Here is a 23,786-nt window from a genome sequence, read left to right on the forward strand (position 1 = left end):
GAAATCTAAAAAAAAAAAAAAAAAAAGAAAAAAATCGAATCTTTGGGGATATCCGGATCACCTGGATCAAGGAATTTTATAGGGGTTATTTACAATGAGGAGATAGAGACAATTCTGCCATTAGAACTGCTAACTAAATAATAATAATGCTCAAAATCATTGGAAAAAAAAAAAAAAAAAAAAACTGGCGTAGGTCTGGGTTCTCTGGGTGCGTCAAGTACTACTACAAGTATTTAAAAGAAGAAAATTGTTTTAGGTTGTTTCGGTCTTATCTTTAAACAGAGTTAACTCAATTTATAATAGTTTTTCTATTGTTTTGTATGTTTAAAAGTACACACTTCCACTCTCACTATATTCAGGGGATTTTTTTTCTCTTAATTTTCTATTCTACATATAATATAAAAATATCTTATATATCAAAATTATATAATTTTCTATATAATTTTACATTTTTCTATTCAGTTACATTTTCAGTTACAAACTTGTCCATTTTTCAAAGTAATTTTGACTTTATTCCTGTGAACTGCATTAGCTGCTCCCTTGTTTCCTTGTCTGCATATGGGCTGGTAACCAAATAAAACTACTTTTGCAATAATATATTCAGGGTGAATCTTGAGCTTGTTTTCATTTGTCTTTTTGTGTTTAAAGTGCTGCTGAAACACTTGAATTACTACACATGATGGTGCTGTCTGGATTACCATCCTTCACACACCAAAGTAATTATAAAATTGATAGCAGCTCCACTCTGAATACTGGCATCTGATATCTTTCTTAACTGAGAATGTTAATGTCTCTATCCAACTCCCTTGACTTGTTGATCCAGCAATGTTGTAAAAAAGAACATGATGTTCTCTGTGTTTCACTTATTATTGAGATAAATATTCTGAATATGCTAATGCCTAAATATAGGACAAAATGTAAAAAAAGAGAGAAAAAAGCATTATAGGTCCAGAAAGATGCCAATCTCAGCAATATCGATATTGCTCATTTATTTATTTACGAGCATATTATCAACCTGTTAGCTCATCTAAATGTTGCCAAACACACAATTGAAAAAAACAAAACAAAAAAACATTACACACACGTGTATACACATATAATTGAACTATACATAGGCGTACAATATATGGACTCTGCAATAAATTCTTGATTTATTAATTACAGGATACAACACAGCAACAACTAAAACACCACACCACATAAAGTGCTCTAAACCTATCTTTCTGTGTTTTAAATGAAGCATGAAAGAGGACAGTACACAAAAATCAATATGCAAATTAGCCCCCACACAAAAGACCTAATAAATGAGCTAAAACACTTCAGTGATTTCAATAAGCATTTATGATTAAGTCTGAAAACATGACTGCAACAAATACTAAGGCACTTTAACTTAAAATATGCTGTCTTGCTGCCTTAAAATTCTAAGCTGTCTTATTGTAAGTTGTAGCTATTATGAATGAATCTGTTGATATATCTAAACACAATGACAATTTTTTTTTTATTTAGCTTCTTTTCAAACTTAGCTTAATTTATCTGCCAATCAAAGTGGCAACTTTGTCACTTTGTGCAGATGTAATTAATTTGGGAGCACAGATATTTGCTCAGATATGCTGGAAAGAGTCAACATTTGTATACATTTGGTTTTAAACAAACTGTTATGCGATCAAATTACCAAATCTTTCAACTCACAATTTTAAGTCACAAGATATAAACTAAGGTTTATACTTTTTGAAGCTAAAAAGTAGCAAGTAGTTGAGGCAAATACATCTATATACAATGAGAAAAGATTAATTATTATACTAAATTTCTACATAAATACTCAATGAATGACCCAATGACTTTTTACAGTTTTCAGGGGAAAAAAAGGCAAACAACAGAAGAGCTACTTTTTAACCATTTTTAAAGGGACCTGTACACAAAATAACAGGAAAAAAGGAAGCTGAAGAACACCATCAATCAGCACAGAAGACACAAGATAAAACATTTGCTGTCACTGAATAATTCTGCAAATTAGAGAAGCCAGACAGCAGAGACATAAAACATTATGCCAAATTTATTGGCTGTAGATGTGCTTGTTTTTTCTCAAGGGTCCTGTTCTTGTGTTTAATTGATGCCTACTCTCCTTTTCTTTGTGGCAACATCTGTGGGGCATCGCCATTGCAACGTGCCTGTTGCTGCTCATCCTGTCGGGCTGTACTGGGCAAGGAGGGTGCAGCGATGTTTGCAGTCTGTGTGTCAGGTGCCTTTTCTTTAAGAGCGGCTTTTATGCTGGCAGCCATGAAGCTGCCGCTGCCTGCTTGAGGAGCAGGACCACTGCTGGGTGCATTGGGGTCAGCTGTGGCTCCTGCAGCAAGACCAACCGCCCCAGACTCTCCCTGCTCTGATGCTCTAAGTCTCTTCATGAGAGTGGTCACTCTTACTGCTTTCTGTGAGTTGCAAAAACAAATTGTTTGTTTAAAGTGATACTGTGCAGCAAAATTCACAAATCAAGCCTTTGAGTGAAATGTAAATGAGTAAATTTACCTTCCACTTGGCTTTGGCAAAGTTCTTTTCGATTTGTGCACAAACACCATCTTTGATGTTCTTGTCTGAAGCAGCATTTCCAGAAATCCTGAGAGAAAGAATGACACGTCTACAGGAAAAGAAGAAAGACGCTTCTCTTCCTGTGGCTCTATTTTCTCCAAGTGTTAGAGCAGACATTTACTTTTGATGTACTACATATACTTGAATATAATTAACCACCATTCAGTCTTAATTAAATTATTACTTTTTATTATTATTTTCTTTTACCATTCATGGGCTATAGCTTCCTGTGCAGTCAGTCGCTGATCTTGGTCCACGTCCATTAAAGATGCCACTAAGGTTTTGGCTGTGCAGCACAAAAAAGAAGCACAGGAAGAATACATACAGGAATTAATATGTTTTATATTAATTATACCCTGGAAAAGTAATCTGTGAAGTAATTAGGAATTAATGTCTTACCAGAATCTGAAATGTCATCCCAGTATGGGGAATCAAATTCATAGTCTCCGGATAAAATCTTTAGGAAAAGATTTTTATCACGGTTATCAGAATCATCTTCATCACTGTCATCATAGAAAGGAGGGTTGCCAGACAAACTGTGAAGTTGGAAAAACAAGAGCAATAAAGTTATTTTATTTATTTATTTATTTGAAATAAAACACTTCTGTGTGATAATTAATACAATTGAGAGCATGTTAATGAGCACTTACAGTATATACATGATGACACCAATAGCCCAACAGTCCACAGGTCTTCCATATCTCTGCCTCCCAACAACCTCAGGAGCTACAAGCAAAATAAGTGTTCTGATAATATCATGTAGACTGAATGATCACAGTTTATTAGAAGATCTAAAATCAAATTATTTATATCACAATTTAATAATAAAAATGACATACAAATTGAATTTCACTGATCTAAAGGCAAGTTTTGTGTCACTTACCAAGATACTCTGGAGTTCCACATGGGTCCTTGATGAGTCTATTTTCCAGTTTTGCCAGCTGGAAGTCACTGATAACAATTTTGGAGTGCTTCAAACGATTAAAGTATACCAAGTTCTCCAGCTGCATGAGTGGAAAAATAAACTTTCATTAAACTAGTAAGCGTTCTATTCAGTCAAACAGTATTTCATGTCTGTATGGGGTGTTATACAGTTTTCCATACACAGTATTTTTATTTGGCCTGTGGTTAAATACTGGTTTTTATCACTAGGTGTCAGCAGTGCCATGTACCTTAAGGTTTCTGTGGACAATTTTCAGGGAGTGCAGGTAAGCTACAGCCTCCAACACCTGCCTCATAACATTGCTGGTGTCCCTCTCTGAGTAGTAACCTTGATCTAAGATCCAGTCAAACACTTCTCTTCCTGTGGCTCTGACAAGATGAGACATACTTCAGTAATGTGTGACATATTGCTTGTTGATGACATGCATGTGAAGACAAAAGGACAAGTCTGACAAGTCTTGGCTAAAGTTTCTCTATAATGACTTATGGTACTTACAGCTCCAGGAAAATGAAGTACTCTTTCTTAGTTTCAAATGCATCAACCAGCTGAAGAATGTTATGATGTTTTACCCTTTAAATAGCAGGAAAGGGATTAGAAGCAGGAAAAAAGGAGGGATAAAGTCATAGTTACAAATAGTCATGATGATTAAGGTAAAACTAAGAAATGCACAGCATGGCATTGGCACACTCCAGTCCAGCTGTGGGTATTGTTTATATTCTGCTTTCACTCACACATCACTCAAGTATATACAAATCACGATGACAATGCATTGTTTACAGTTTCATAGGTGCCCTTCACTTTATTAACCAATTAATTTTGTTGTGTGTGAGTTCATTAATATTTTAATGTACAATCGTAATTAAAAAAAAAGTTTGGTCACTGTAAAATGCACACAATAACATTTTTATCTTAATAGAACATTAAAAACATTTAAAAATCTTGATAAGGAGACGTTTTATGATTTCACAAAAAGTATCACATCTTCAATTTGGTGGCAGCAACTATCAAACATTGGCACAGGGGAAAAGAAAGACTGGAAAACAAAGTACTTCTTAAAAAAAACAGCTAGAAGAATAAATTGCAACTAATAAAATTAATTAGCAACAGGTCAGTAAGTGGATGTGAAAAGATCACTTTAAGGGGAACTTCCAAGAAATCACTGTGTGTCTGAACACAGTTCACTGTGCCATCCACAAATGCAGGTTAAAGCTCTATTATTCAAAGATGAAGTCATATATGAACATGAGCTAGAAGTGCTGCAGTCTTCTAAGGGCTAAGGAGCACAGATATGAGTCCAGTTAAAGTGGAAAACTGTTATGTGGTCAGATGAATCAAAAATTTGAAATCTCTTCTGGAAACCAAGGATGCCTAATCCTCAGGACTAAAGAAAAGAAAGACCATCCAGCTTGTTAGCACTCAGTTTAGCAGTGTGGCTATGTAGAGTATAGGTCCACCTGCAGCTCACTTTTCACCAGCTGAAAACGTTTAGAGCGTCCTGAAGTGCAAAATACAAGAAAGTCTCTGGACTGTTGAATAGCTAAAATCCTTTATCAGACAAAGGCCCAACAACTACTTTTTTTTCAATTGCTAGATATGTTGTTTAAAGTATACAAGTATAGAAATGTCCAACTTTTCATGCGTTGCTGCTCATTAAATTCAAGATGAGTTAATATTTTTCATAAAATAGTAAAATGTCTTATTTTTAGAATATTTTAGTCTGTTCTGTAAAAAGAAAAATGTTGGTTTTATTAGATTTGGAGATCAAAATAAATATTGTATAATATTTTTTTCCACTTAAGCAAAAGACAACGTTTCACTGTACTGTGTTTGTGTCAGTGAAAGAATGGAGGCTTAGACAGCAGAGCACTATAATAAGGAGCTTAGCATTTTACTTACATCTTTAAGATCAGTATCTCATTCTTGGCAGCTTTCCTCACTTTCCTTCCATCCTTCTTGTGGAACTTTTTACACGTGTACATTTTCAAGGTGTTCCTATCCTTCGCTCGAAATATCTCACAAAACTCCTCCCTGTATAAAAAGATGACAAAGCAAAAACTCATTATACTCAAATCTGGGTCAAATCTTTCCAGAGTCGCTACACACTTGTCAGAATTTATTGCAACACAGATGTACTCACGATTTAACAATTTGTCCCAGGTCATACTTGTCAGTCACCTCTGAGGGACTGTTGTAATCCTTGTTCTCCCCGAGTGTCAGACAACCAAATGGCATGGCAGCTTGTGCCCTAGCCAGGGAATGTGTTGCCACAGTACAGCCTGTCAAAAAGGAGAAACATCTGTAGGTCACCTGAACAGATTCATTTAACACAGACACAGTTCATTACAGTATTCTGTAGATGTGGTCTTAATAATGAATATTTTAAAAAAAAATAGAACTGCATTTATATTGTAAAAAATGCACCACAATTTTCTTAGCAGATGTTTTATTAATGACAACAGTTGAAATAAAGGAGCTGTTTCTTGGTGATGCACTAAACATAAAATGAATGTGGTAAATTAATACAAACGCTTAGAGGGAGCAGTTTGGACTTGTGATTGATTCTTTCTCTAAAGCCTGGTTATACATCTGAGAACACTGAAGGTATGTGTAGTTGAGCTTGTTGAAACAAATGATTTCAAAATACCACAGGAGTGGCACAACAAAAGAATTTCAGTAGTGTAGTTATCTGCAGTGAACAGTGCAGAGCTTGTTTCAGAGTTCCACTCTGCAGTGAGTCAACCCTGTACTGCAGCAACAACAGAAAATGCTGCAGAATTCATTTGTCTGCTTTCTAAAGTAAAGGATATGAAGATGGACTGGACCCTACAAATGCTGCAGCTCTTCACTGCTTTGTCATAACAACTTCAAAACTGTGTGTAGATTATATTCATATATTTTTAGTACAAATACAGGAAAAAAAAGAAGCCTGGTAGGCTTGTAGACTGTCTAAAAATGTGAACACATACAATATGATATGTTGTATTCTATTTATTCTATTCTACAGTTATTTAGCAGACGCTTTTATCCAAAGCGATTTACATTTGAGAGTTAGAACAACACAAGCGAGAATTCAAACAAGATGGGGCATCATAATTAAGTGGTAGTCAGACTGCTGGGACCAAGGTGCTGTCATGTAGCGCTAGAGGCAGTGCACATATATATATATATATATATATATATATAGTTTTTTGTAAGTCATTTTGTTTAAATACCTGTTCATAGAGGAAGAGTGGTTACAGTGAAATGGTGCCATAAAAGTGTATAATTTCTATGAGTCAGTCTTCTAAATAGCTGGGAAGTTTATCCATTTGTTTAATTATAAATCAGCAGAGATATAATCACAATTTTCCTTCATAACTGGGAATTTCTGAATACGTGTTAATTGTAACAAACCTATTATCAAGTATAGATAAAAATAAGAAAATCTAAAACCAGGGCTGTCAAAATTAATGCATTGATGAAAAGAGATTCATTTGTGGAATTAATGCATCAGTTTTCTTCAACGCGGTAACACATGCGCAGGATGACTAAAGGACGATTTCTGCTCAGTCATTGCAGCTGACATCCTGGTCCACACTCCAGACCGGCTAGTGGCAGTACTGTACCAAAACCTGTTGGTCCTTTTGACAAAAGAAAGATGAACAATCAATGGAAACACTGCGTTTTGCAGACAGTGCAGAAATAAGTTTTCTTTTCATCGAAGCACCTTTAGCTTAAAGTAGCATCTCAGTGTCAGGCATGCATTGTTGAGGTTGCTGTTTAACACCTAGCTTTCAGCACACTTCAAGCCAAGTGTTTATATTTGGAATGAACATGAGGTACATCATTTAATAAATGCAACCATTTCTGAGATAAATATAACATTTCTTTTTCAGTTTAAACAATATGAGCAGTTCCAACTCAGTCTTTAATGTAGTTATGTTCATTTCAATGCACACTTGAAATTTATTATGCTGTATTTTATTATTTACACCAGTCTTCCCAATAGTATTTGCATAAATCAATGTTGCATCCCAGACAGCAAGTGTTTGTTTCTCATTGAATTGTTCTCCACTGTGACTATATTTTAGGTATCTAGTGGAAAAATTGTACAATATAAAAATACACTATTCAGACATTTAGGAAGTAACCTGAATGTATTATGAACTAGATTTCACAAGTTGTAAAGAGAACTGTCCTCTACAAATTTTGGGATTTATAACAAAATGCTACTCAAAATTCTCTGAAAATAATTATCACATCTCCTATACCTCATTTAACCTAATACATCAGCAACTGACCTCAAAGGACAAAACAACTTCATATTTCAGTAGTAACTTCCGTTACTGCTGCTGCCCTGCAGAAAATACTACACGCTTCCACAGCTAATAGCTAAGCCTCACTGCTGACATAGACTGCTTGTGTTGATAACAGACAAGTTTTTTGGCAGGCTGAACAATGGAAATAGCAGCCAGCACAGAAGAGTGGGAGTACAAAGATTCTGATTGTCTGTAGCCTTAGTCAAAACCAGAGGAAACAGAATTTCTCACAGCTATCACATCCAGAGGGCTGATATACAGCCACTCTAGTACAAAAATGTGTGATCTCAAAATGGAATCTGAAAGTCTCTAGAGGGTTTGCAGAGTGACATATGTTAATACCTCATTCAGATTACATTTTCATGATAGATAGATAGATAGATAGATAGATAGATAGATAGATAGATAGATAGATAGATAGATAGATAGATAGATAGATAGATAGATAGATAGATAGATAGATAGATAAACACAAATAAACAGAATATATACAAGAAAAGTACAAAAAAAACAATAAATAAAATAGAATACCAACATATATAATATAAATAATTTAAAAAAAAAAGACTACTAGCCAAAATGTAAAACAATGTCCAGTGTCCTGCAGGTTTCCCTGCTGCAACGCACTTGATATAAATCAACTGGTAATTAGCAGATTTGTGCAGCGCTTGACATCAAACTCTGTACAAGTCTGAGTCGGAGTCAAATATGCTGCAGCAGGGAAACGTCTAAAACCTGCTACTGCTGGCCTTCGAGGACCAAGATTGAGTAACCAAAAGAAATTTATACCAGACTTCAACTAATTTAAATGCAATCAAATCTATATTCCTCATTTGATTATTCAAACATTTCAATCCAGGAGGGCTCTGATTAAAATACTACTATAAATTATACTACAGTAATCAGCTGGAAAAGTGTCATGTAAGTGTCAATGTAAAATTTCCCTTGAATTGTTCTCTTTTCTTGTAAACCATAAGGCCCTCAAACTGAAGACAGTTGGATGTGTGTGTATGTGCTACTGTCCACAAGGGGACTCATTAGTCTTTAATCCAGTCAGCACAGACTGGAACAGATTCATATGTTGGTTTCTTGACTATTACACTTGAAGCAAGCCTGTCTCAAATAATGCTCTTTTAAGCCTCTTAATCAATGGCGGTCAAGGGACATCCAGGAAATTTCAATGGCCTCCCTTGTGGTCGCCCCAATTCTGATTGGCAGCTGGTCAAGTTAATGTGGGAACCAAAGCAAATGTCTGCTTTTGCAATTATCATTATTATTCACTCATTATTCCAAATTGCCTTTATAATGATACGATTTTCATCTTTCTTTTTTAAATTATGTTATTTCATGTTGTTTTTGCTCTGTAAAGCACTTTGAGCTGCACTTATGTACTGATAAAGTGCTGTATATATGAAATACATAAAGTATAATACTATTTTTTCTGTTTGTTTAAAGTAATATTGAAAGACTTTCTTTCTTCTGCAAGATAAATGACAAATTGAAATGTACAAAGCAAACTATACCTAGCACTCATGTACTGTCACTGAAGGCTGTTGTATTCCAGAGGTATGCACAAGTAAACAAGATGTTTCCTTGCGGCAACTGAAAAGAAAGAGAAAGAATCTGAAAATTGCTTAAACAAAGAGCCCATCTCTTGCAGCAGAGCTTTAGCCTTAAAGCAATATTTCAGTGCACTATTTGTTGAAATGCAGGATATAACAGGATGCCCCTTCTGGCTCCTAAAGGAGCACTCAGTTCATACTGGAGCATGATGAGTATTTCATAGATACACTGCAACTTACTAACTGCAACTAACACCCAGCCAAACAATTTGTGTTTTTTCTTTCACAATAATTTATATGAAGGTGCTGTCTGGGTATCATAATTATTTCGTTTCATAATATTAGCTTCAGTCCTCTGTCATGATGGTTATTCAGACCAACAGAGACACACAACCCTACAATCTTCTCTCTGTAATAGCTTTTGCAAAGTGAATTCAATCATCAGACATCATCATATTCATCCTGTGAGATAACTTGGAAAAAAAAAAAGAGTATTGCGCACCAAGATAATGTCTGAGCAGAGTCTTAAATAAACTACATTACATATCATGCATAAAAGGCCTCTGGTACTGTTTTGTTGCCTTTATTTTTCACTTCAGCACATCATCAATAGCTACCTCAGAGAGAAACAAAACCACATATGCCAAGCAGAATTAATGAGTATTGCTGATATGAAACCATTTATTGTAATCATCAGATCCACAATGAATCATAGATCCCCAAACCTGCTCCCGGAAGCATGACTCACAGTGCACAAAACACTAAACAGCAAATATTATAAGTCAGACAGAATTTGTGAAAACTTGTTTTCCTCTTTCAAAGCAGACCAAGATAAACTGCTGTTTTTCTTCATCAGTAGAAAAAAAAGATAAAAGGCACCTGACTACTGCTGAATCAGAGGCTCTTTCATCTTATACCTTTTAAGAGATCTGGAAAAACGTGCTCTTCTTTAGAGAAAATGCAAATACAAATTCTGTTTTAAAGTAATAGCACTAAGCACTTAGAAAAACTTAATAACAGAGCTCCTTAATTTGATAAACAGATTACAGTGTCTGACTTTTTTCTGATGGCTACAGACAAAACATCTGAGATTTGGATTATTTGTTTTTAAAAATCACTCAGTCACAATAAAAACAATATACCCTGGCAAAATGGAAGTTTAACAAAAGAGAGTGGTATGGCAAGAAAAAATTTGAAAAAACACAAGCAGGAGCTCAAATTTAACGTGAGTTGAATTGAGCCGTTCTTACACAGTAATGTAATTAGTTTGGCTTTTCTTGTCTACCAGTGTCAAAAATACATTAGATATGTCTCAGTTACCGATCAATAGTCTAACTTTTAAAAATACAAAACAGGTATATGGCTGTCTTAATGCTGTTTTCAAACTTCATTTTTTAAACTTGTGTACATGAACTGTTGGTTAAGATTTTTTTTGGGATAAAACCTATTGGCATGTTGATTGAATCTGACAAAACATTAAAAATGAGCATCCTGAAATATGGACAATCATTAGACTTCCAAGTAGTCTCAGCTTATTTTTCTATTTTCCAATCAAAATAATATAATTCTTATTAAATTGTGTGTTTTTTTTTTGGTTTTTTTTTTTGGGTGATGTATAACGAGGTGGTGGTATGGTGTAAAGAAATGACTTTGTATTAAGGTGCATGTTTGTTATGTCGCTTTACAGTCTCAAGTAAAAAGCATCATAAACAGAATTTAACAGATTTTTAAGCTGTGAAACAATTGCAAAGAAATATTATTTAAATGGATGCAACACTCTAGCAAAACTCTCCACCTCAACTGTTGTCTTGCTGGAGAAGAAAATGTTCAAATAAAGTGCAAAATAAATCAAACACAAAGCTGTTAGGAAGGCCATCATCTTTTTGTGCCACCATATACTTTAAGTTTTAAATGCTCAAAGAAAAGACAGATAAAACATAATGAAAACTGAAGCACAACCACCAACGAATAGTACTAACAAATATAGCATAAAGTTTGGGCCAAGAAAAAACCTGAAGACAGATTTTTAAAAATTGCATGCGCAAACTAAATAAGAGCGGCTTTTATGCAGCCGATGGATGGACCCATGGCTGCCTTACTTATGGCCTGCTTCATACCAAGACCCAGCAGAGTGGAAGAAAGGTGTGCGTCTCAGTTTCAATACAAATGAGTTACCTGGACCTCTTCCAGTTGAAAATGGACTAAAAGACAAATTTCTAAACCTTCAGACAGTTCCTGAAGATACATTCAATAAGCCATGGTCTTATTGGATGTTGCAGAATGTTTCATAATTAATAGTACCCAAGTATTTCTCAGCTTACCAGAAAAATGGCTGATCAAATGTTTTTCTAACCCAACATAAATTCAGTTGAGAACCTGAGAGTTACAGAGTGGAAAGGAGACATCTCTTTGAAGAGCAACTAAAAACCTTCTAGAGAGAAAGGTTTTTGAGAGCTTAAAACAGACCTGCTACAGATAAGTCACTGAATCTGTCATTTGATCTGACATTTAGCTGTCATGTGAAAGTTGAATTGTCTCACTTTATTTTAAGAAGCGAACAGGTTCTTGATAAGAATTGCTTAAAGGGTTAGATTATTTCTCATTCAGCTGTAAAGCCACTGCTGGGCAGTTAATCACTTAAGCATTTGGACACACACGACACAGCATTGTTCTGAATAGAGATCACATCCTCTTTGAATGTCACAGACTTTTTTTATTTATCTGCTTGAAGAAAATGTTATCTAGAAACTGCCAACAGATTTAAGTGTTTGTTTCCACTCAATCTTTAACATGAAAATGCCCAACTAGGTCATCCTTATGAAAGCACATCATAATAGTACCTCTTTATTATCCTGGCCTGACTCGGACTGGCATCTTGCGTTCATTAGTGATGCAGCCATGGGCTCATCCACCTGCCCAATCAAGGATTACTTATGTCATATAACTTTTGAAAAATCTACCCACAGGCCCAGTCTTGGCCCATTTTTAACCTTTGTGTTGGTGGTTGCATTTGTCCTTTTTACCTTGGATATGTCTCTGTACTCCTGGACCCCTGGGGGTAGGATATAGCTCTAGATATGTGACAGATAAAACTTTCTTGCAACTTCATTTAAGTCATTTCAACTGTATTCATCATTTTCATTCTCTGTACCGCTTATTCCATTATGGGTCATGGGTAAGCTGGAGCCTATCCCAGCATTAACAGGTGAGAGGCAGGGTGAACCCTGGACAGGTCACCAGTCCATCGCAGGGCCAACACATTGGGCACAAACAACCATTCACACACACACTCACTCCTAGGGAGAATTTAGAGTCATCAGTTAACCTAACATGCATGTCTTTGGATGGTGGGAGGAACTGTAATTCAACTGTAATTTCTTCTTTTTTTCCAAGTCTTACACATACGCACAGACATGTATATATATATATATATATATATATATATATATATATATATATATATATATGTGTGCGTGTGTGTGTGTGTGTGTGTGTGTGTGTGTGTGTGTGTGTGTGTGTATTTGAATAAGTCTATTTTGAAATTGGATCGTTGGTCAAAGCAATGTGAGACAGTGGAAGCAAGCCAGAGAGGCGGATTTGGCCACAGCCGAGCCTCTTCAAAGAGAACTGCTTGGTGACAGGAGGCAGATGGTAGTGAGGATGTTTGAGCCAAATTTTATAGCTTGTAATACCTTGTTTGTACATTTAAATAACATTATTAAAATAAATATCATTGATATAATAATTAACTGACATTTCCCCCTTGTTTGGCATCAATGCAAAAATCAATTCCACATTTTCAAGGACAATATATCAGTAATGAACTGACATGAAGAATGATTTGCTTTTCTCCAACTAAAAGGCCAAAGAGGTGGAAAACATGTTAATGAGCATGAATCAGTCTGCTTTTGTGATTGCTTCTGTTGTGCATCGAGTCTACCATTCATCTCTTTCTCAAGCATCACTGGCTCATCTGACCAATTTCTTCTGATGTTGTTTTGTTGCCATGGTTTCCGCTACAGTATGCACCAAGGTACTGTCTGTGTAGAACAGCAGAACAACTGTGTATCTGTGTGTGAATGTGTGTGTGTTTTCATAGCAATCGCTGGCCAAGATTGCTGCCACTTTATGTAACTGTTGCTGATCTTTAGTTTTGACTAATTCAGCCTCAGGGGTACAATCTAAATGGCTAATAATCCAATATGTTATTGCTCTTCTTTTTTTTTTTTTTTTTTTTTTTTTTTTGACAAAGTTATCATTCTAAAATCCCTGTTATTTCGTAGCTACTTCTAATTAGCTATAAATGAATACCTAATTATTTGCTACCAAACACCAAATGAGGTTCAAATCACTTTAAAGCCTGAAAAGGTTCAAAGCTTTATTAAAATAACCATTTTAAACACTATCAAATTATTCACTTTTTAGCTTTCCAACAAAAACAGTCTGTCTCACGTTTAAAGCAGCTTCACTTAAATCTAAAATATAATAAAACTTTAAACTATATATATTGGTATATGTTATCTATATATATATATATATATATATATATATATATATATATATATATATATATATATATAAATTATGTCTATTAATTAATCCTCATTGAAATTTGTACTCAGATAAATAATATCAAATAAACTGACCAAGTTCCTCAAACTTTTGTATATTAAATATGCTCTTAGTTTGACACAACACAGGTGCGGTGCATGGCTTAGATTTGCTCAGGAGAACACATTTAGTTTTTTTTGTTTTTTTTTTTGTACTTTTGGGGTGTTAGAAGCGGTGGTTTGAACATTGCTAAAATAAGCGGAGATAATCACCAGTTGGCGTGTGAAATAATGACCAAGTAATGGCAAAAGGCAAGGACACGACATGACTGTGAGAACGTTCAAATGAATTTAAGAAGTAGGTTACTGCAGTTAACTGCATGAAGCGCAGCTTCCACAACTCTATGAGCAAGTGCTTGATGAGATTTTTGATGTTTTACTTGTCAAGCAACTCATAATAAGAAAAATATTGCAGGAAAGCTGTTTTCATCATTCATAGTCTGCCCTGAAAATATACTGACATTCTTAGGGTTCAATCAGAATGAAATTAACATAAAACACTTAACATAAGGAACTTCAGTAACATCAACAGGCAGTTGATGAATAAATACATCTCAAAGAGGATCTCTTCTCTCATTTTTCAAAGCGGTGTTCAGGACTCTTCCAACAGTAAAACAAATGCATATTGTGCCCACTTACCTTCAATAAAATAATCTGGTATAATGAGTAATCCAGCACCGTGTCTGATGTTGTAGTATTCTCTCTGAGCGGCTTCACTTTACTTTGATCCCGCTGATGTTACAGGCAGCGCGTTTTCAGAGACGCAAGATCCTCAAGCATTTCCAGCAAGTCAGTTTATTCACGGGAGTATTACGTGAATGTGATGGAGAGCCGGCTATGATGCAGGGAGGAGGAGGAGGTGCGTGCGAGACACACGCCACACCACTCTTAATCTTTTCATTGCGCGTGCAGCATTGCATCAAATGTTACGACTCAATCAGAATTTTTGCAACTTGTAGCTGAACAGATTATGTTCACTGCTTATAATGCATCTTTTTAGCAGTCCCTCCAGAAGTTATTGAGACTATCTTCGTGGTTTAAATGTTAGTTTTACCGAATGATATCTGCAGGATTTTACTCCCTTTATTTTGTTTCTAATACTATACTTTTTATTTTGTCTCCTTTTTACATTTAAGTATATTTTTGTCAACTTGAGTAATTCACTCCCTATTTAATCAGTGACACTGTCTAAATGCTGTGTTCAAAGAGCCTCGTGGAATTGCAAAAGCAAGTATACATGGGTTGTGTAGACACGTTAACAAACTGAAGGAGAAACAAAACAAAAAACATGACCCCTTGATATCAGCTTGGAGATACAACCAACCATCAAAACACATCTTATTTCACAATTTCAGTAGCTGACACAGTCATGTTCATAAGCAGGTGATTGCAGATGCTACTCCATTCCAACTGTCCACATTGAGGAAAAATCTTGTCTTGTTGCAGTCTTCAAATTCCCTATACCATCTGTCTACTGGATTGTGTGATTAATAGTAATATATATATTTTTTTGCTTTGTATTTTTGTTTGTTTGTTTGTTTGTTTTTTAGAGGGGATGGTGTGGCTGTGGTTCAGGCAGTGATTGCAGGTGAGACAGACTGAGACAGCTGTGCCTTATCAGCCTGACTTTATATGAAGTAGATAGCTAACTTCGCTTAAAGGAGTTCATTAAGGATTTTAACAGATAGTTGTAAATCAGCTGTTTAACAGGTGAAACAGTTAACATTAGTGTTTAGGTTTAGGTTTAGTGACTGAGGATACAGACAGAAATGACTGCCAAGCCAAGAAGCCAAGTACGAGTAAACAGACTGCTTTAAGGTTAGGTATTTAAAACAAAAGTTAGGCCTTTAAGAAGTATTTGGTTCCAGTTGGGTAGACCATTCAAAATAAACACGACTTCCATTAAAACAGACACTATAATATTCTATCATGAAAATGACATTTCCTTGTACTTATTCGCAAGTCTTGCCACCTGTCCCAAACACACAAAAATTCCTGGACACATAAATAAGGTGTCTTACTGATTTTAAAAGTCAAGATGGGTGGCAAAAAAAAAAAAAAAAAAATCTCATCTCATGCTACAGCTCTTTAGCCTCTATCAACAGTGAGAGATAATACTGACCAGTATTTAGGCAAGTACTGATTAGCATTTATGCTGCAACACTACATTCTCTGCAAGCATTTTCTGCTACACTGTAAATCAGGAGTGTCCAATGCTGGTCCTTGGGGGCCACTGTCCTGCCGGGTTTCAATGTTTCCCTGCTCCAACACGCCTGACTCAAATTAAAATGATCCATGAAGTTCCTCACAATGACTTCTTAATTTGAATCGGGTGTGTTGACACGGAAATATTGAAAACCTGCAGGATTGTGGCCCTCAGGGACCAGAGCTGGATACTCCTTTTGTATGATGATGACATAAAAAATGTCAAGTTAATGTAGTGCAAAATCTAATTTGAACATGACTGACAGATCAGCAATAACATTGGAACCACTGACAGATAAAGACAATACTGGGGGCCGTGTTGATATGAGTACTTCTCAAGTGGAAAGGCGATTACATACAATCACACACACACACACACACACACACACCTGTGTGTCAACAAATGTACAGATCTGAAGAAGAAATGTCAGTTTCTGTTTTCTATATTTTAAATTAAATAGTTTGCTTAGTACATTAAACGCTGATCTGATCATCAGTAACTGAAAATATTTACAGGTATACAGGGGATCTGCACAGATTTTAGATCGAAGATTCTGTAGCACTGCTTTATGTAACAGGGGTGTCTCTTCACTCCTAAAATGAGTAATGCAGCTGAAAAGCCATTGGGAAAACAGGAAAGAGAGTGGTGAAGAATCTTTACCTTCCTCCCTACCTACCCACAAAACCTCCTACTCTCTTTTTTGGACTCCCTGTATCATATGACTTTCCAGGTTTCTGGTTGTGCTATATCACAAATCTGAACAGTAGAATTCTTCATACCAGTTACTTATTCATACACTGTCATAGGTTTATAATCCCCTCCAGTCATTCACTGCAGGACACTGGATTTGATTAGATTTTTTTTTTTCAGACCTTAACTTGAGATACAAACCCAAAATTGTGTTTTGGAGTGACAAATGGTTAAAGTTTTAAAGATGCTTTGAATTGCTGTATGAACACAACCCCACTGACACAGTAGCACAAAATGTTATTTTTCATCAAGCAGAAAAAATATATGGAAATTTTGTATAGGAAACAAATCACAGGTGCATTCTGGAAATGGATAACTCTAACCCATGAAGTGTACTGTACAGAATGACAGAACAAGTTGTACATAATGTATCGAGCCAGCATTAAGACTTTATACTTCTTGTCAGAACAGCTTTGACATAGATGATTTTATCAGAAATGTTTTCATTTTGCAAAATATGTTTTTACTCAACATTTGTATGTTTTCTAATAATATTATATTGATGTGCTTGATACAGCAGTTAAATTGACTCTGACATTTATTATTTTTGGTGTGCTGTCACCATAGTAACAGCCTTTTGAGGACAAGGATATTGCAGTGTTTCATGCAATTGGAGAGAAGAAGATAGGACAAGCCATCACAAAGTGAGTATCCTTTTCACAGACTGTGGGGCCAGTTGAAATTATATAAATATATTTAGTATAATAACTGATAATACAGTAATTGATTATTAATATAATTATTGTTTTTAAATTGATATACCACATATGTTTGGAGTGTAAAACTAAATTTATCTATAGTTATATGCTTGTAGACTAACTTTGGATCCACAGGTTTTCTTCATGCCACATTTATTGTCACTTAAGAAATCTTTTCATGGCATTAGCATTGTAATACACAACTAAATTCATGTTATAAGATATAATCACTCTATTTCAGTACTTAAAGCTTTAGCAGTCATTGGAACTGTTTGATGAATGCAAAAGTGGAATCTGCGTCATGAAGCTTGCAGACAGTAATACACTGGGCTTCTCAGAAAGTACTCAATGCTCCGCTCATCCTCACGTTGCCATGGCTGCGCAGAGTTAATCCAATATTTGTAAGTCTATGAATGGACTCAAATAGCTCCCCTACTTCACAATCTCAACTTTTTTGTCTTTTCCTCTGTGTTCATAATAGTTTCTTAGTGAATAATGTGAGCTATTTTACATGTTGCTGTGTTCTCTGGAGTATAAAAATCCATTTTTTGAGAAAAGAAAAGAAAAGAAAAGAAAAGAAAAGAAAGGAAAAGATCATCATAGTAGATTATTGTAGATTGTTTTGGATTTTCCTCTTGTTCTTGTTCTCTTCCTCTTCCTTTTTTTTTTCCTTTATAGAGCATGATTTTTCTTTAATGTAATTTCTTTGGCCAAAATATTTCTCTACACAATCCGACACTCACTTGTAAAAGATGAGTCAACTTATATTTCAACTTAGTTGCCATAGAAACCAAAGCCATAGTCATGGGGTCTGCGATGGAATCCTTTGAAGGGCTGAAGGCATACTACTCCAACATTAGTTGAGACCTTGAAAGCTAATACAGCAGTCTCTAAAGATAAGGAAACAGTTTCCTGGGTGAATAATCCAAATAATTTTATTTAACAAAACTGCTAAGAAAGAAAGAAAACACCCCAGAGTGAACATTAATTCATAAACCTATTTAAATTAATCAGGAAATAAATATCAAGACACATGGAAATTAAAAATCTTTTAAATTGAAACTGTGTCTTCTTCTAGCCAAGGAGTCAGTATAAAATTGATTAGACTAACATTTGTAGTTTTTACATATAGAAACATTAGACAGTGTTACTTTGGGGGTTTGAACATATAAAACTAATTACATTCATCAATCTAAAAACAATATTTTGGATTATTTTATGAATGATCTTAAAAATTAGGTTTTGGCTTCACTTGTTTCATTGTAGCCTGTTAGATCAATCCTGAAAAGTTATTGAGAAGAGAAGCGACAAACTTTCCGAATTTGGAAATTATGCATTTGTACAGGAAGGGAGACATAGTGTCACAGATGATACCCTCACATTTGAAGCAGAACATTTGGTGCTCTCTGAGGTTACCATAGCTACCACAACACAGTGAGACCGGATGTCCATAATGTCGCTCAGCCTGGATCTAGCGGTGCATCAATGATTTCTGTGTCAAAACAAACAGTCCATAACAATTCACTGCATCATTAACTTCACTACAGAGAAATGAGCCAAGTGGTAAAATGTGAGCTCATGTGTTTCCAACTAAGACTAAAACACAATAGAGTTTAAAACCCAGTAGTAACAAACTTGTGCTTGACAGGCCAAAATTTAATTATTAGGCCATACTCTTGGGATAAAGAAACAATAAATACATTAACCGACGGTGAAGGTTTCATATCCTTGTAATCACTGTAGTCTCTCTGCTGGTGTGGAACGGCAGTTTTTCTCTGTATTCTTTCTTGCTAATTCACAGTTTATGAGGGCTGCCTTTGGGTCTGCACCAGCGCTTATCCACTTTCATAAACAGTGGGACTCTTCTTCATAATTGCTGCAGGCTGCAGCTGATTTAGAAATATTACACTTCTGAGAGTGTGTTGGATGCATAGTTATCTACAAGAGGTTGAGCAGATAAGATTCATGGAAAAATGATGAGTTAACATTTGAATTAAAAATGGAAGGGCAGTTTTAAATGCAATGATTTTATGATAACTACATGGTTTCTATTCATTTATTACCTTTGGTGATAATTTCTTTAAAGGAAACTTATGCCAGAGTATTAACATGACTGCTTTTACTTACTTTTTCCAGACTTTGCTGGTACCCATGTCAACAACTTTAGAAAACAAATTATCTTTTACCCCAAATTAATAAGGATATTTTGAATCACATGCAATTTATTTAAAAAGTGATAATGACATAAAATGACACTCCAGCATCTTAAAAGATGTTCCTTGCAGACACTGGGGTGGAACTGATTCTTACTAGGGATTAGCAGGCAAAAATATTTGCATTCAGAGTAATCACAATGAATAATTAATTTTGAGGCACAAACAGTATAATAAACATATATGAGAATGAAAATGATCCCATGTTACCCAAAAGGTGAATGAATGATATTTTCATGTCTTCCAATCTCATTTTAATGATTCCCTCAACACAACATATTTTAAAATTATGAATAGAATATAAAACATGCATAAAATACTTTGCTAATTTTTCAACCACATTTCTCTGCCTTCCTACACACAACTGGTTTCAAATGGTGGTTGTCATAGCAACAAGCTCATAAGCCACAACAGGGCTTTTGGAAGACAAATACATATCAGCATAAGAGGAAGAAAAATCTCTTTTATCCACATTTTCTGTCTGCAAACCTGTTTTAACAGACAAATGTAAGCTTGAATTGTTAGTTTTTGCTTTTCTCATTAACTTGGATCATAGAAATGACAACTTTCTTTTTTGTCAGAGACACCATAGGTTTGCAGCATAAGAAAATGTGTCTGCACAGTCTTGAGAGCAGCCGACCTTTCAGTTTAGAGCTGATGTGGTATTTGTGTTTTCCCTATGTGTTTACAAAAAGGAGATTTCTAACATAATTTTTTTTTATCTTGTTAAAAAGAGAAGAAATAAATAAGAGAATGTTCTTCATGATGGAAATAAAGTTTAACATACTTAAAATGCAAGTTAGGTTTCAAGATGATCTTGTGAAACATTTGAGAGTGAATATATAACTGGAAATTGTAGATGCCAGTCAAGAAATGTAACTTAAATTAGCTAAAAGATGAAGAGCTTTTACAAGATAAAAAGACACCTTGAAGGTCTAGAGTTTGGAGCAGGGGTCTGCAACATTTACAGTCCAAAGAGCCATTTTCCCTCAGCCCAGCTAAATAAAACTCGTTAAGAGCAGCACGTTACAACTCCTTTTGACAATAGACAACTTATCATTTTTGATAAATAGCTATTATAGGATATTTGTTGTTATTTTTGAAGAACCACATTTTTATTTCTATTTTTAGGTTATAAAATAAAAACAAAAATAAAACTTTTGGATAGACAGACTTTATTCTATGGAATGTAGCTATTACTATGACTTACTACCTCAGAATGCTGTTTTACTTTTAATTGTATGTAGCATTAGGCTTGTCTCATGTGTTTACTGATAGGTTTGCAGAAGTGTGCAAGTTTTAGAGTAGGAATTTTTCATTTACTCAAGCCTGCTTTTCAGCATACACATGAAGTGGACCTCAGCATGTATCTATATGTCACAACCACTTCCTAAAAATAGTAAGCAATAAAGTATATGCAGTTGCTCCCACACACACACACACACACACACGTATGTACACATACTGTACCATGCCCCAGAGATTAGGATATGAACTAGTGAACTTTCAGTCCCATACCACTTCTCTAGCCCCTCAGTCACAGCTGGTTACTGCTTTCGTGCCCTTTACTGTCTATAATAATCATATACTAAAACTTTTTTGATTTGTTAACACCATTTGGTAATAATATAGATGATGAACTTTTTTGTTCCTATTAGTGACTGTTTATAAATCATCCATCCATCCATCCATCCATCCATCCATCCATCCATCCATCCATCCATCCATCCATCCATCCATCCATCCATCAATTTGTTACTTCTTATCCAGGGTTTGGTCACGGGGGCAGCTGCCTAAGCAGAGAAGCCCAGACTTCCCTCTCCTCGGCCACATTCACCATGGCCTTCCCAGGCCAGCAGTGTGTCCTGGGTCTTTCCTGGGGACTCCTCCCAGTGGGATGTGTCCAGAACACTGCACCAGGGAGGCGTTCAGGAGGCATCCTGACCAGATGCCTGAGCCACCTCTTCTGGCTCCACTCAATGTTGAGGAGCAGCGACTCTACTCTAAGCCTCTCCTGGATCACTGAGCTTCTCAACCTGTGTCTAAAAGAGAGTCCGGCCACCACGCGGAGAAGACTAATTTCGGTCACTGCCCACAGCTCATGACCATAGGTGAGGGTAGGAGCGTAGATCGACCGTATTTAACATAAATCAATGTTTTCCTAAACAAACCCTTATTTATTTAAAATGTTTTATGCTTTTGTAAAAGTTTTGGCCGTTGTCGAATACTTTCTCAAGCAACGTATAAGGCCAACTAATGACAGAGCAAGTCGCTTGTAAATTTTACCCAAAACTAGATATTGTTAGAAACTGCATAGATGAATGTGTCCTGTGTTTGTATTTTAGAATATAAGTAGCATTGTTGTCAAGCCCACCTAAACAATAGAGCTGATAGCATTTCTGCTGAACTCCATCCAGTTCTTGGGCCTCGTGTGAAAGTAACAGTTACAGTCGCAGCAACTGTTACGTGTGACTTCAACAGACTAAAGGAGCCAAATCATTGTCAAATTCTCAGTATGTCGAAAATTAACAAAGGAGAAGTTTCTCAGTGGAAGTTATAGTTTCCTTGTCTGGTTCTATCTATCTCACATTTCTTACTGTTTTGCTGATCATATTGTTTTCAGTGTACTATCAAATGTTTTTTGTTCCTTTCATTTGTGTATTTTATACAAATAAAAGCAATAAAGCAAGTTAACTGCTGGGTATTTCAGAAAGTTATATCTAAAACCATAACTGAAAACATTAAATTACACTATACAATATGTTGCATGATTAAATATCTCAGTTATTTTCTTGTCTTGATTTTTGGGGGAGAACCCCATAATGTTGGGTGTCCATTTGGTGTTAGACTCCCAGTATTATGTTTGGAAGTCCAAGACATAATGTTGAACTAAATGAATGACGCAGGTACAATTATTTACACTCCACACTCGAATCTGTCGTTGGGAAACATCTAAAACCTGCAGGACTGTGGCTTGAACTTGTCTATTCCTGACCTAGATAGTCAGTATAGCTTGCAAGTAAAGGGATCCTCATGCAAACACAGCAAAGTAGATACAAGTTTGTAGGAGCTTATTTACTCATAGGTACTAATTTACTAAAGGGCAGAAAACTGCAAAGCTGAGGAGCTACAATACTAAAATGACTTAATACAACCTGCGACTGTCCTCTGAACTTTAACTGTGTCTAATTGTTTATGGGAAGGTCATATTAATAAATCGGACTTCATTGGAGCTATTGGTAAATAAATAAATACCACTGCATTAAGTATAGTAACCATAAATTTAAAAATGCACTATGTAACTTTCCAACCTTAAAACGAGCAAAGTGGCTTTTTTATGTATATTTCTGAAGCTGTCGCTGCCCAGTCCTGAGGATGAGAAACCACACTTTACAACTTTTTCTTCCGGAATGTCACGTGATGATTCAGCTGAGTTTCCGTTTACACACCACATCACCAGGGGTGGATTAAGATGGTCATGAGCCCCTAGACTTATTTTGGGAGCTGACCTTGTACTTTAGATGTCAGTTTTACTCAATAGTAAACATGGTGACAAGGAAGGAGATCATGATAATGTATATTCTCAGAAAGAGACATAAAAAGAGGCAGCATAATGACAGTGGTGGCCATTGAATACATTGCAGGTTCTTGTTCTTCTTTGTTCCTTTCGCAGGCCACACATACGTCAGCTATACTGCTCAACATTGTCCCCACGGTTTCCAGTGGTACTACTACGTTTGCTCAATCATGTTACGGATCCGCAAGGGCAGAAGAATCATTCATACACATGTATAAGGACAATCAAGTCATTGTAAAGGAAAAAAATTGAGAATGCAGTAACAACAACGATACATCCAGAAAAAGAGCAAGAACGCTGCAAACACAATCAAGGACTGAGCTCTGAAAAATCACAAATTCTCCTC

The 23,786-nt window shown here is 35.6% G+C and overlaps 1 protein-coding gene across 2 annotated transcripts; it reads right to left on the reverse strand.

Moving 5' to 3' along the window:
* Positions 1–959: 959 nt before the first annotated feature.
* On the reverse strand, positions 960–14,862 carry LOC121637501 (caM kinase-like vesicle-associated protein). 2 transcript variants are annotated; one of them, XM_041981696.1, is made up of 11 exons: positions 14,636–14,862; positions 5,664–5,802; positions 5,423–5,554; positions 4,022–4,096; positions 3,756–3,894; positions 3,467–3,587; positions 3,234–3,309; positions 2,983–3,119; positions 2,791–2,869; positions 2,524–2,611; positions 960–2,426 (listed from the first exon to the last, which is right to left on the reverse strand). In XM_041981696.1, the coding sequence occupies exons 2-11, from the start codon at positions 5,756–5,758 to the stop codon at positions 2,115–2,117; spliced, it is 1,254 nt and encodes a 417-aa protein (XP_041837630.1). In that variant the 5' UTR covers positions 5,759–5,802; positions 14,636–14,862; the 3' UTR covers positions 960–2,114. The 2 variants fall into 2 exon arrangements, with proteins under 2 accessions (XP_041837630.1, XP_041837632.1); XM_041981698.1 differs by lacking the exon at positions 14,636–14,862 and adding an exon at positions 9,348–9,420.
* Positions 14,863–23,786: the final 8,924 nt, after the last annotated feature.

The sequence above is a fragment of the Melanotaenia boesemani genome, chromosome 3 (genome assembly GCF_017639745.1).
Source record: "Melanotaenia boesemani isolate fMelBoe1 chromosome 3, fMelBoe1.pri, whole genome shotgun sequence".
NCBI classification, from domain to species: Eukaryota; Metazoa; Chordata; class Actinopteri; order Atheriniformes; family Melanotaeniidae; genus Melanotaenia; species Melanotaenia boesemani.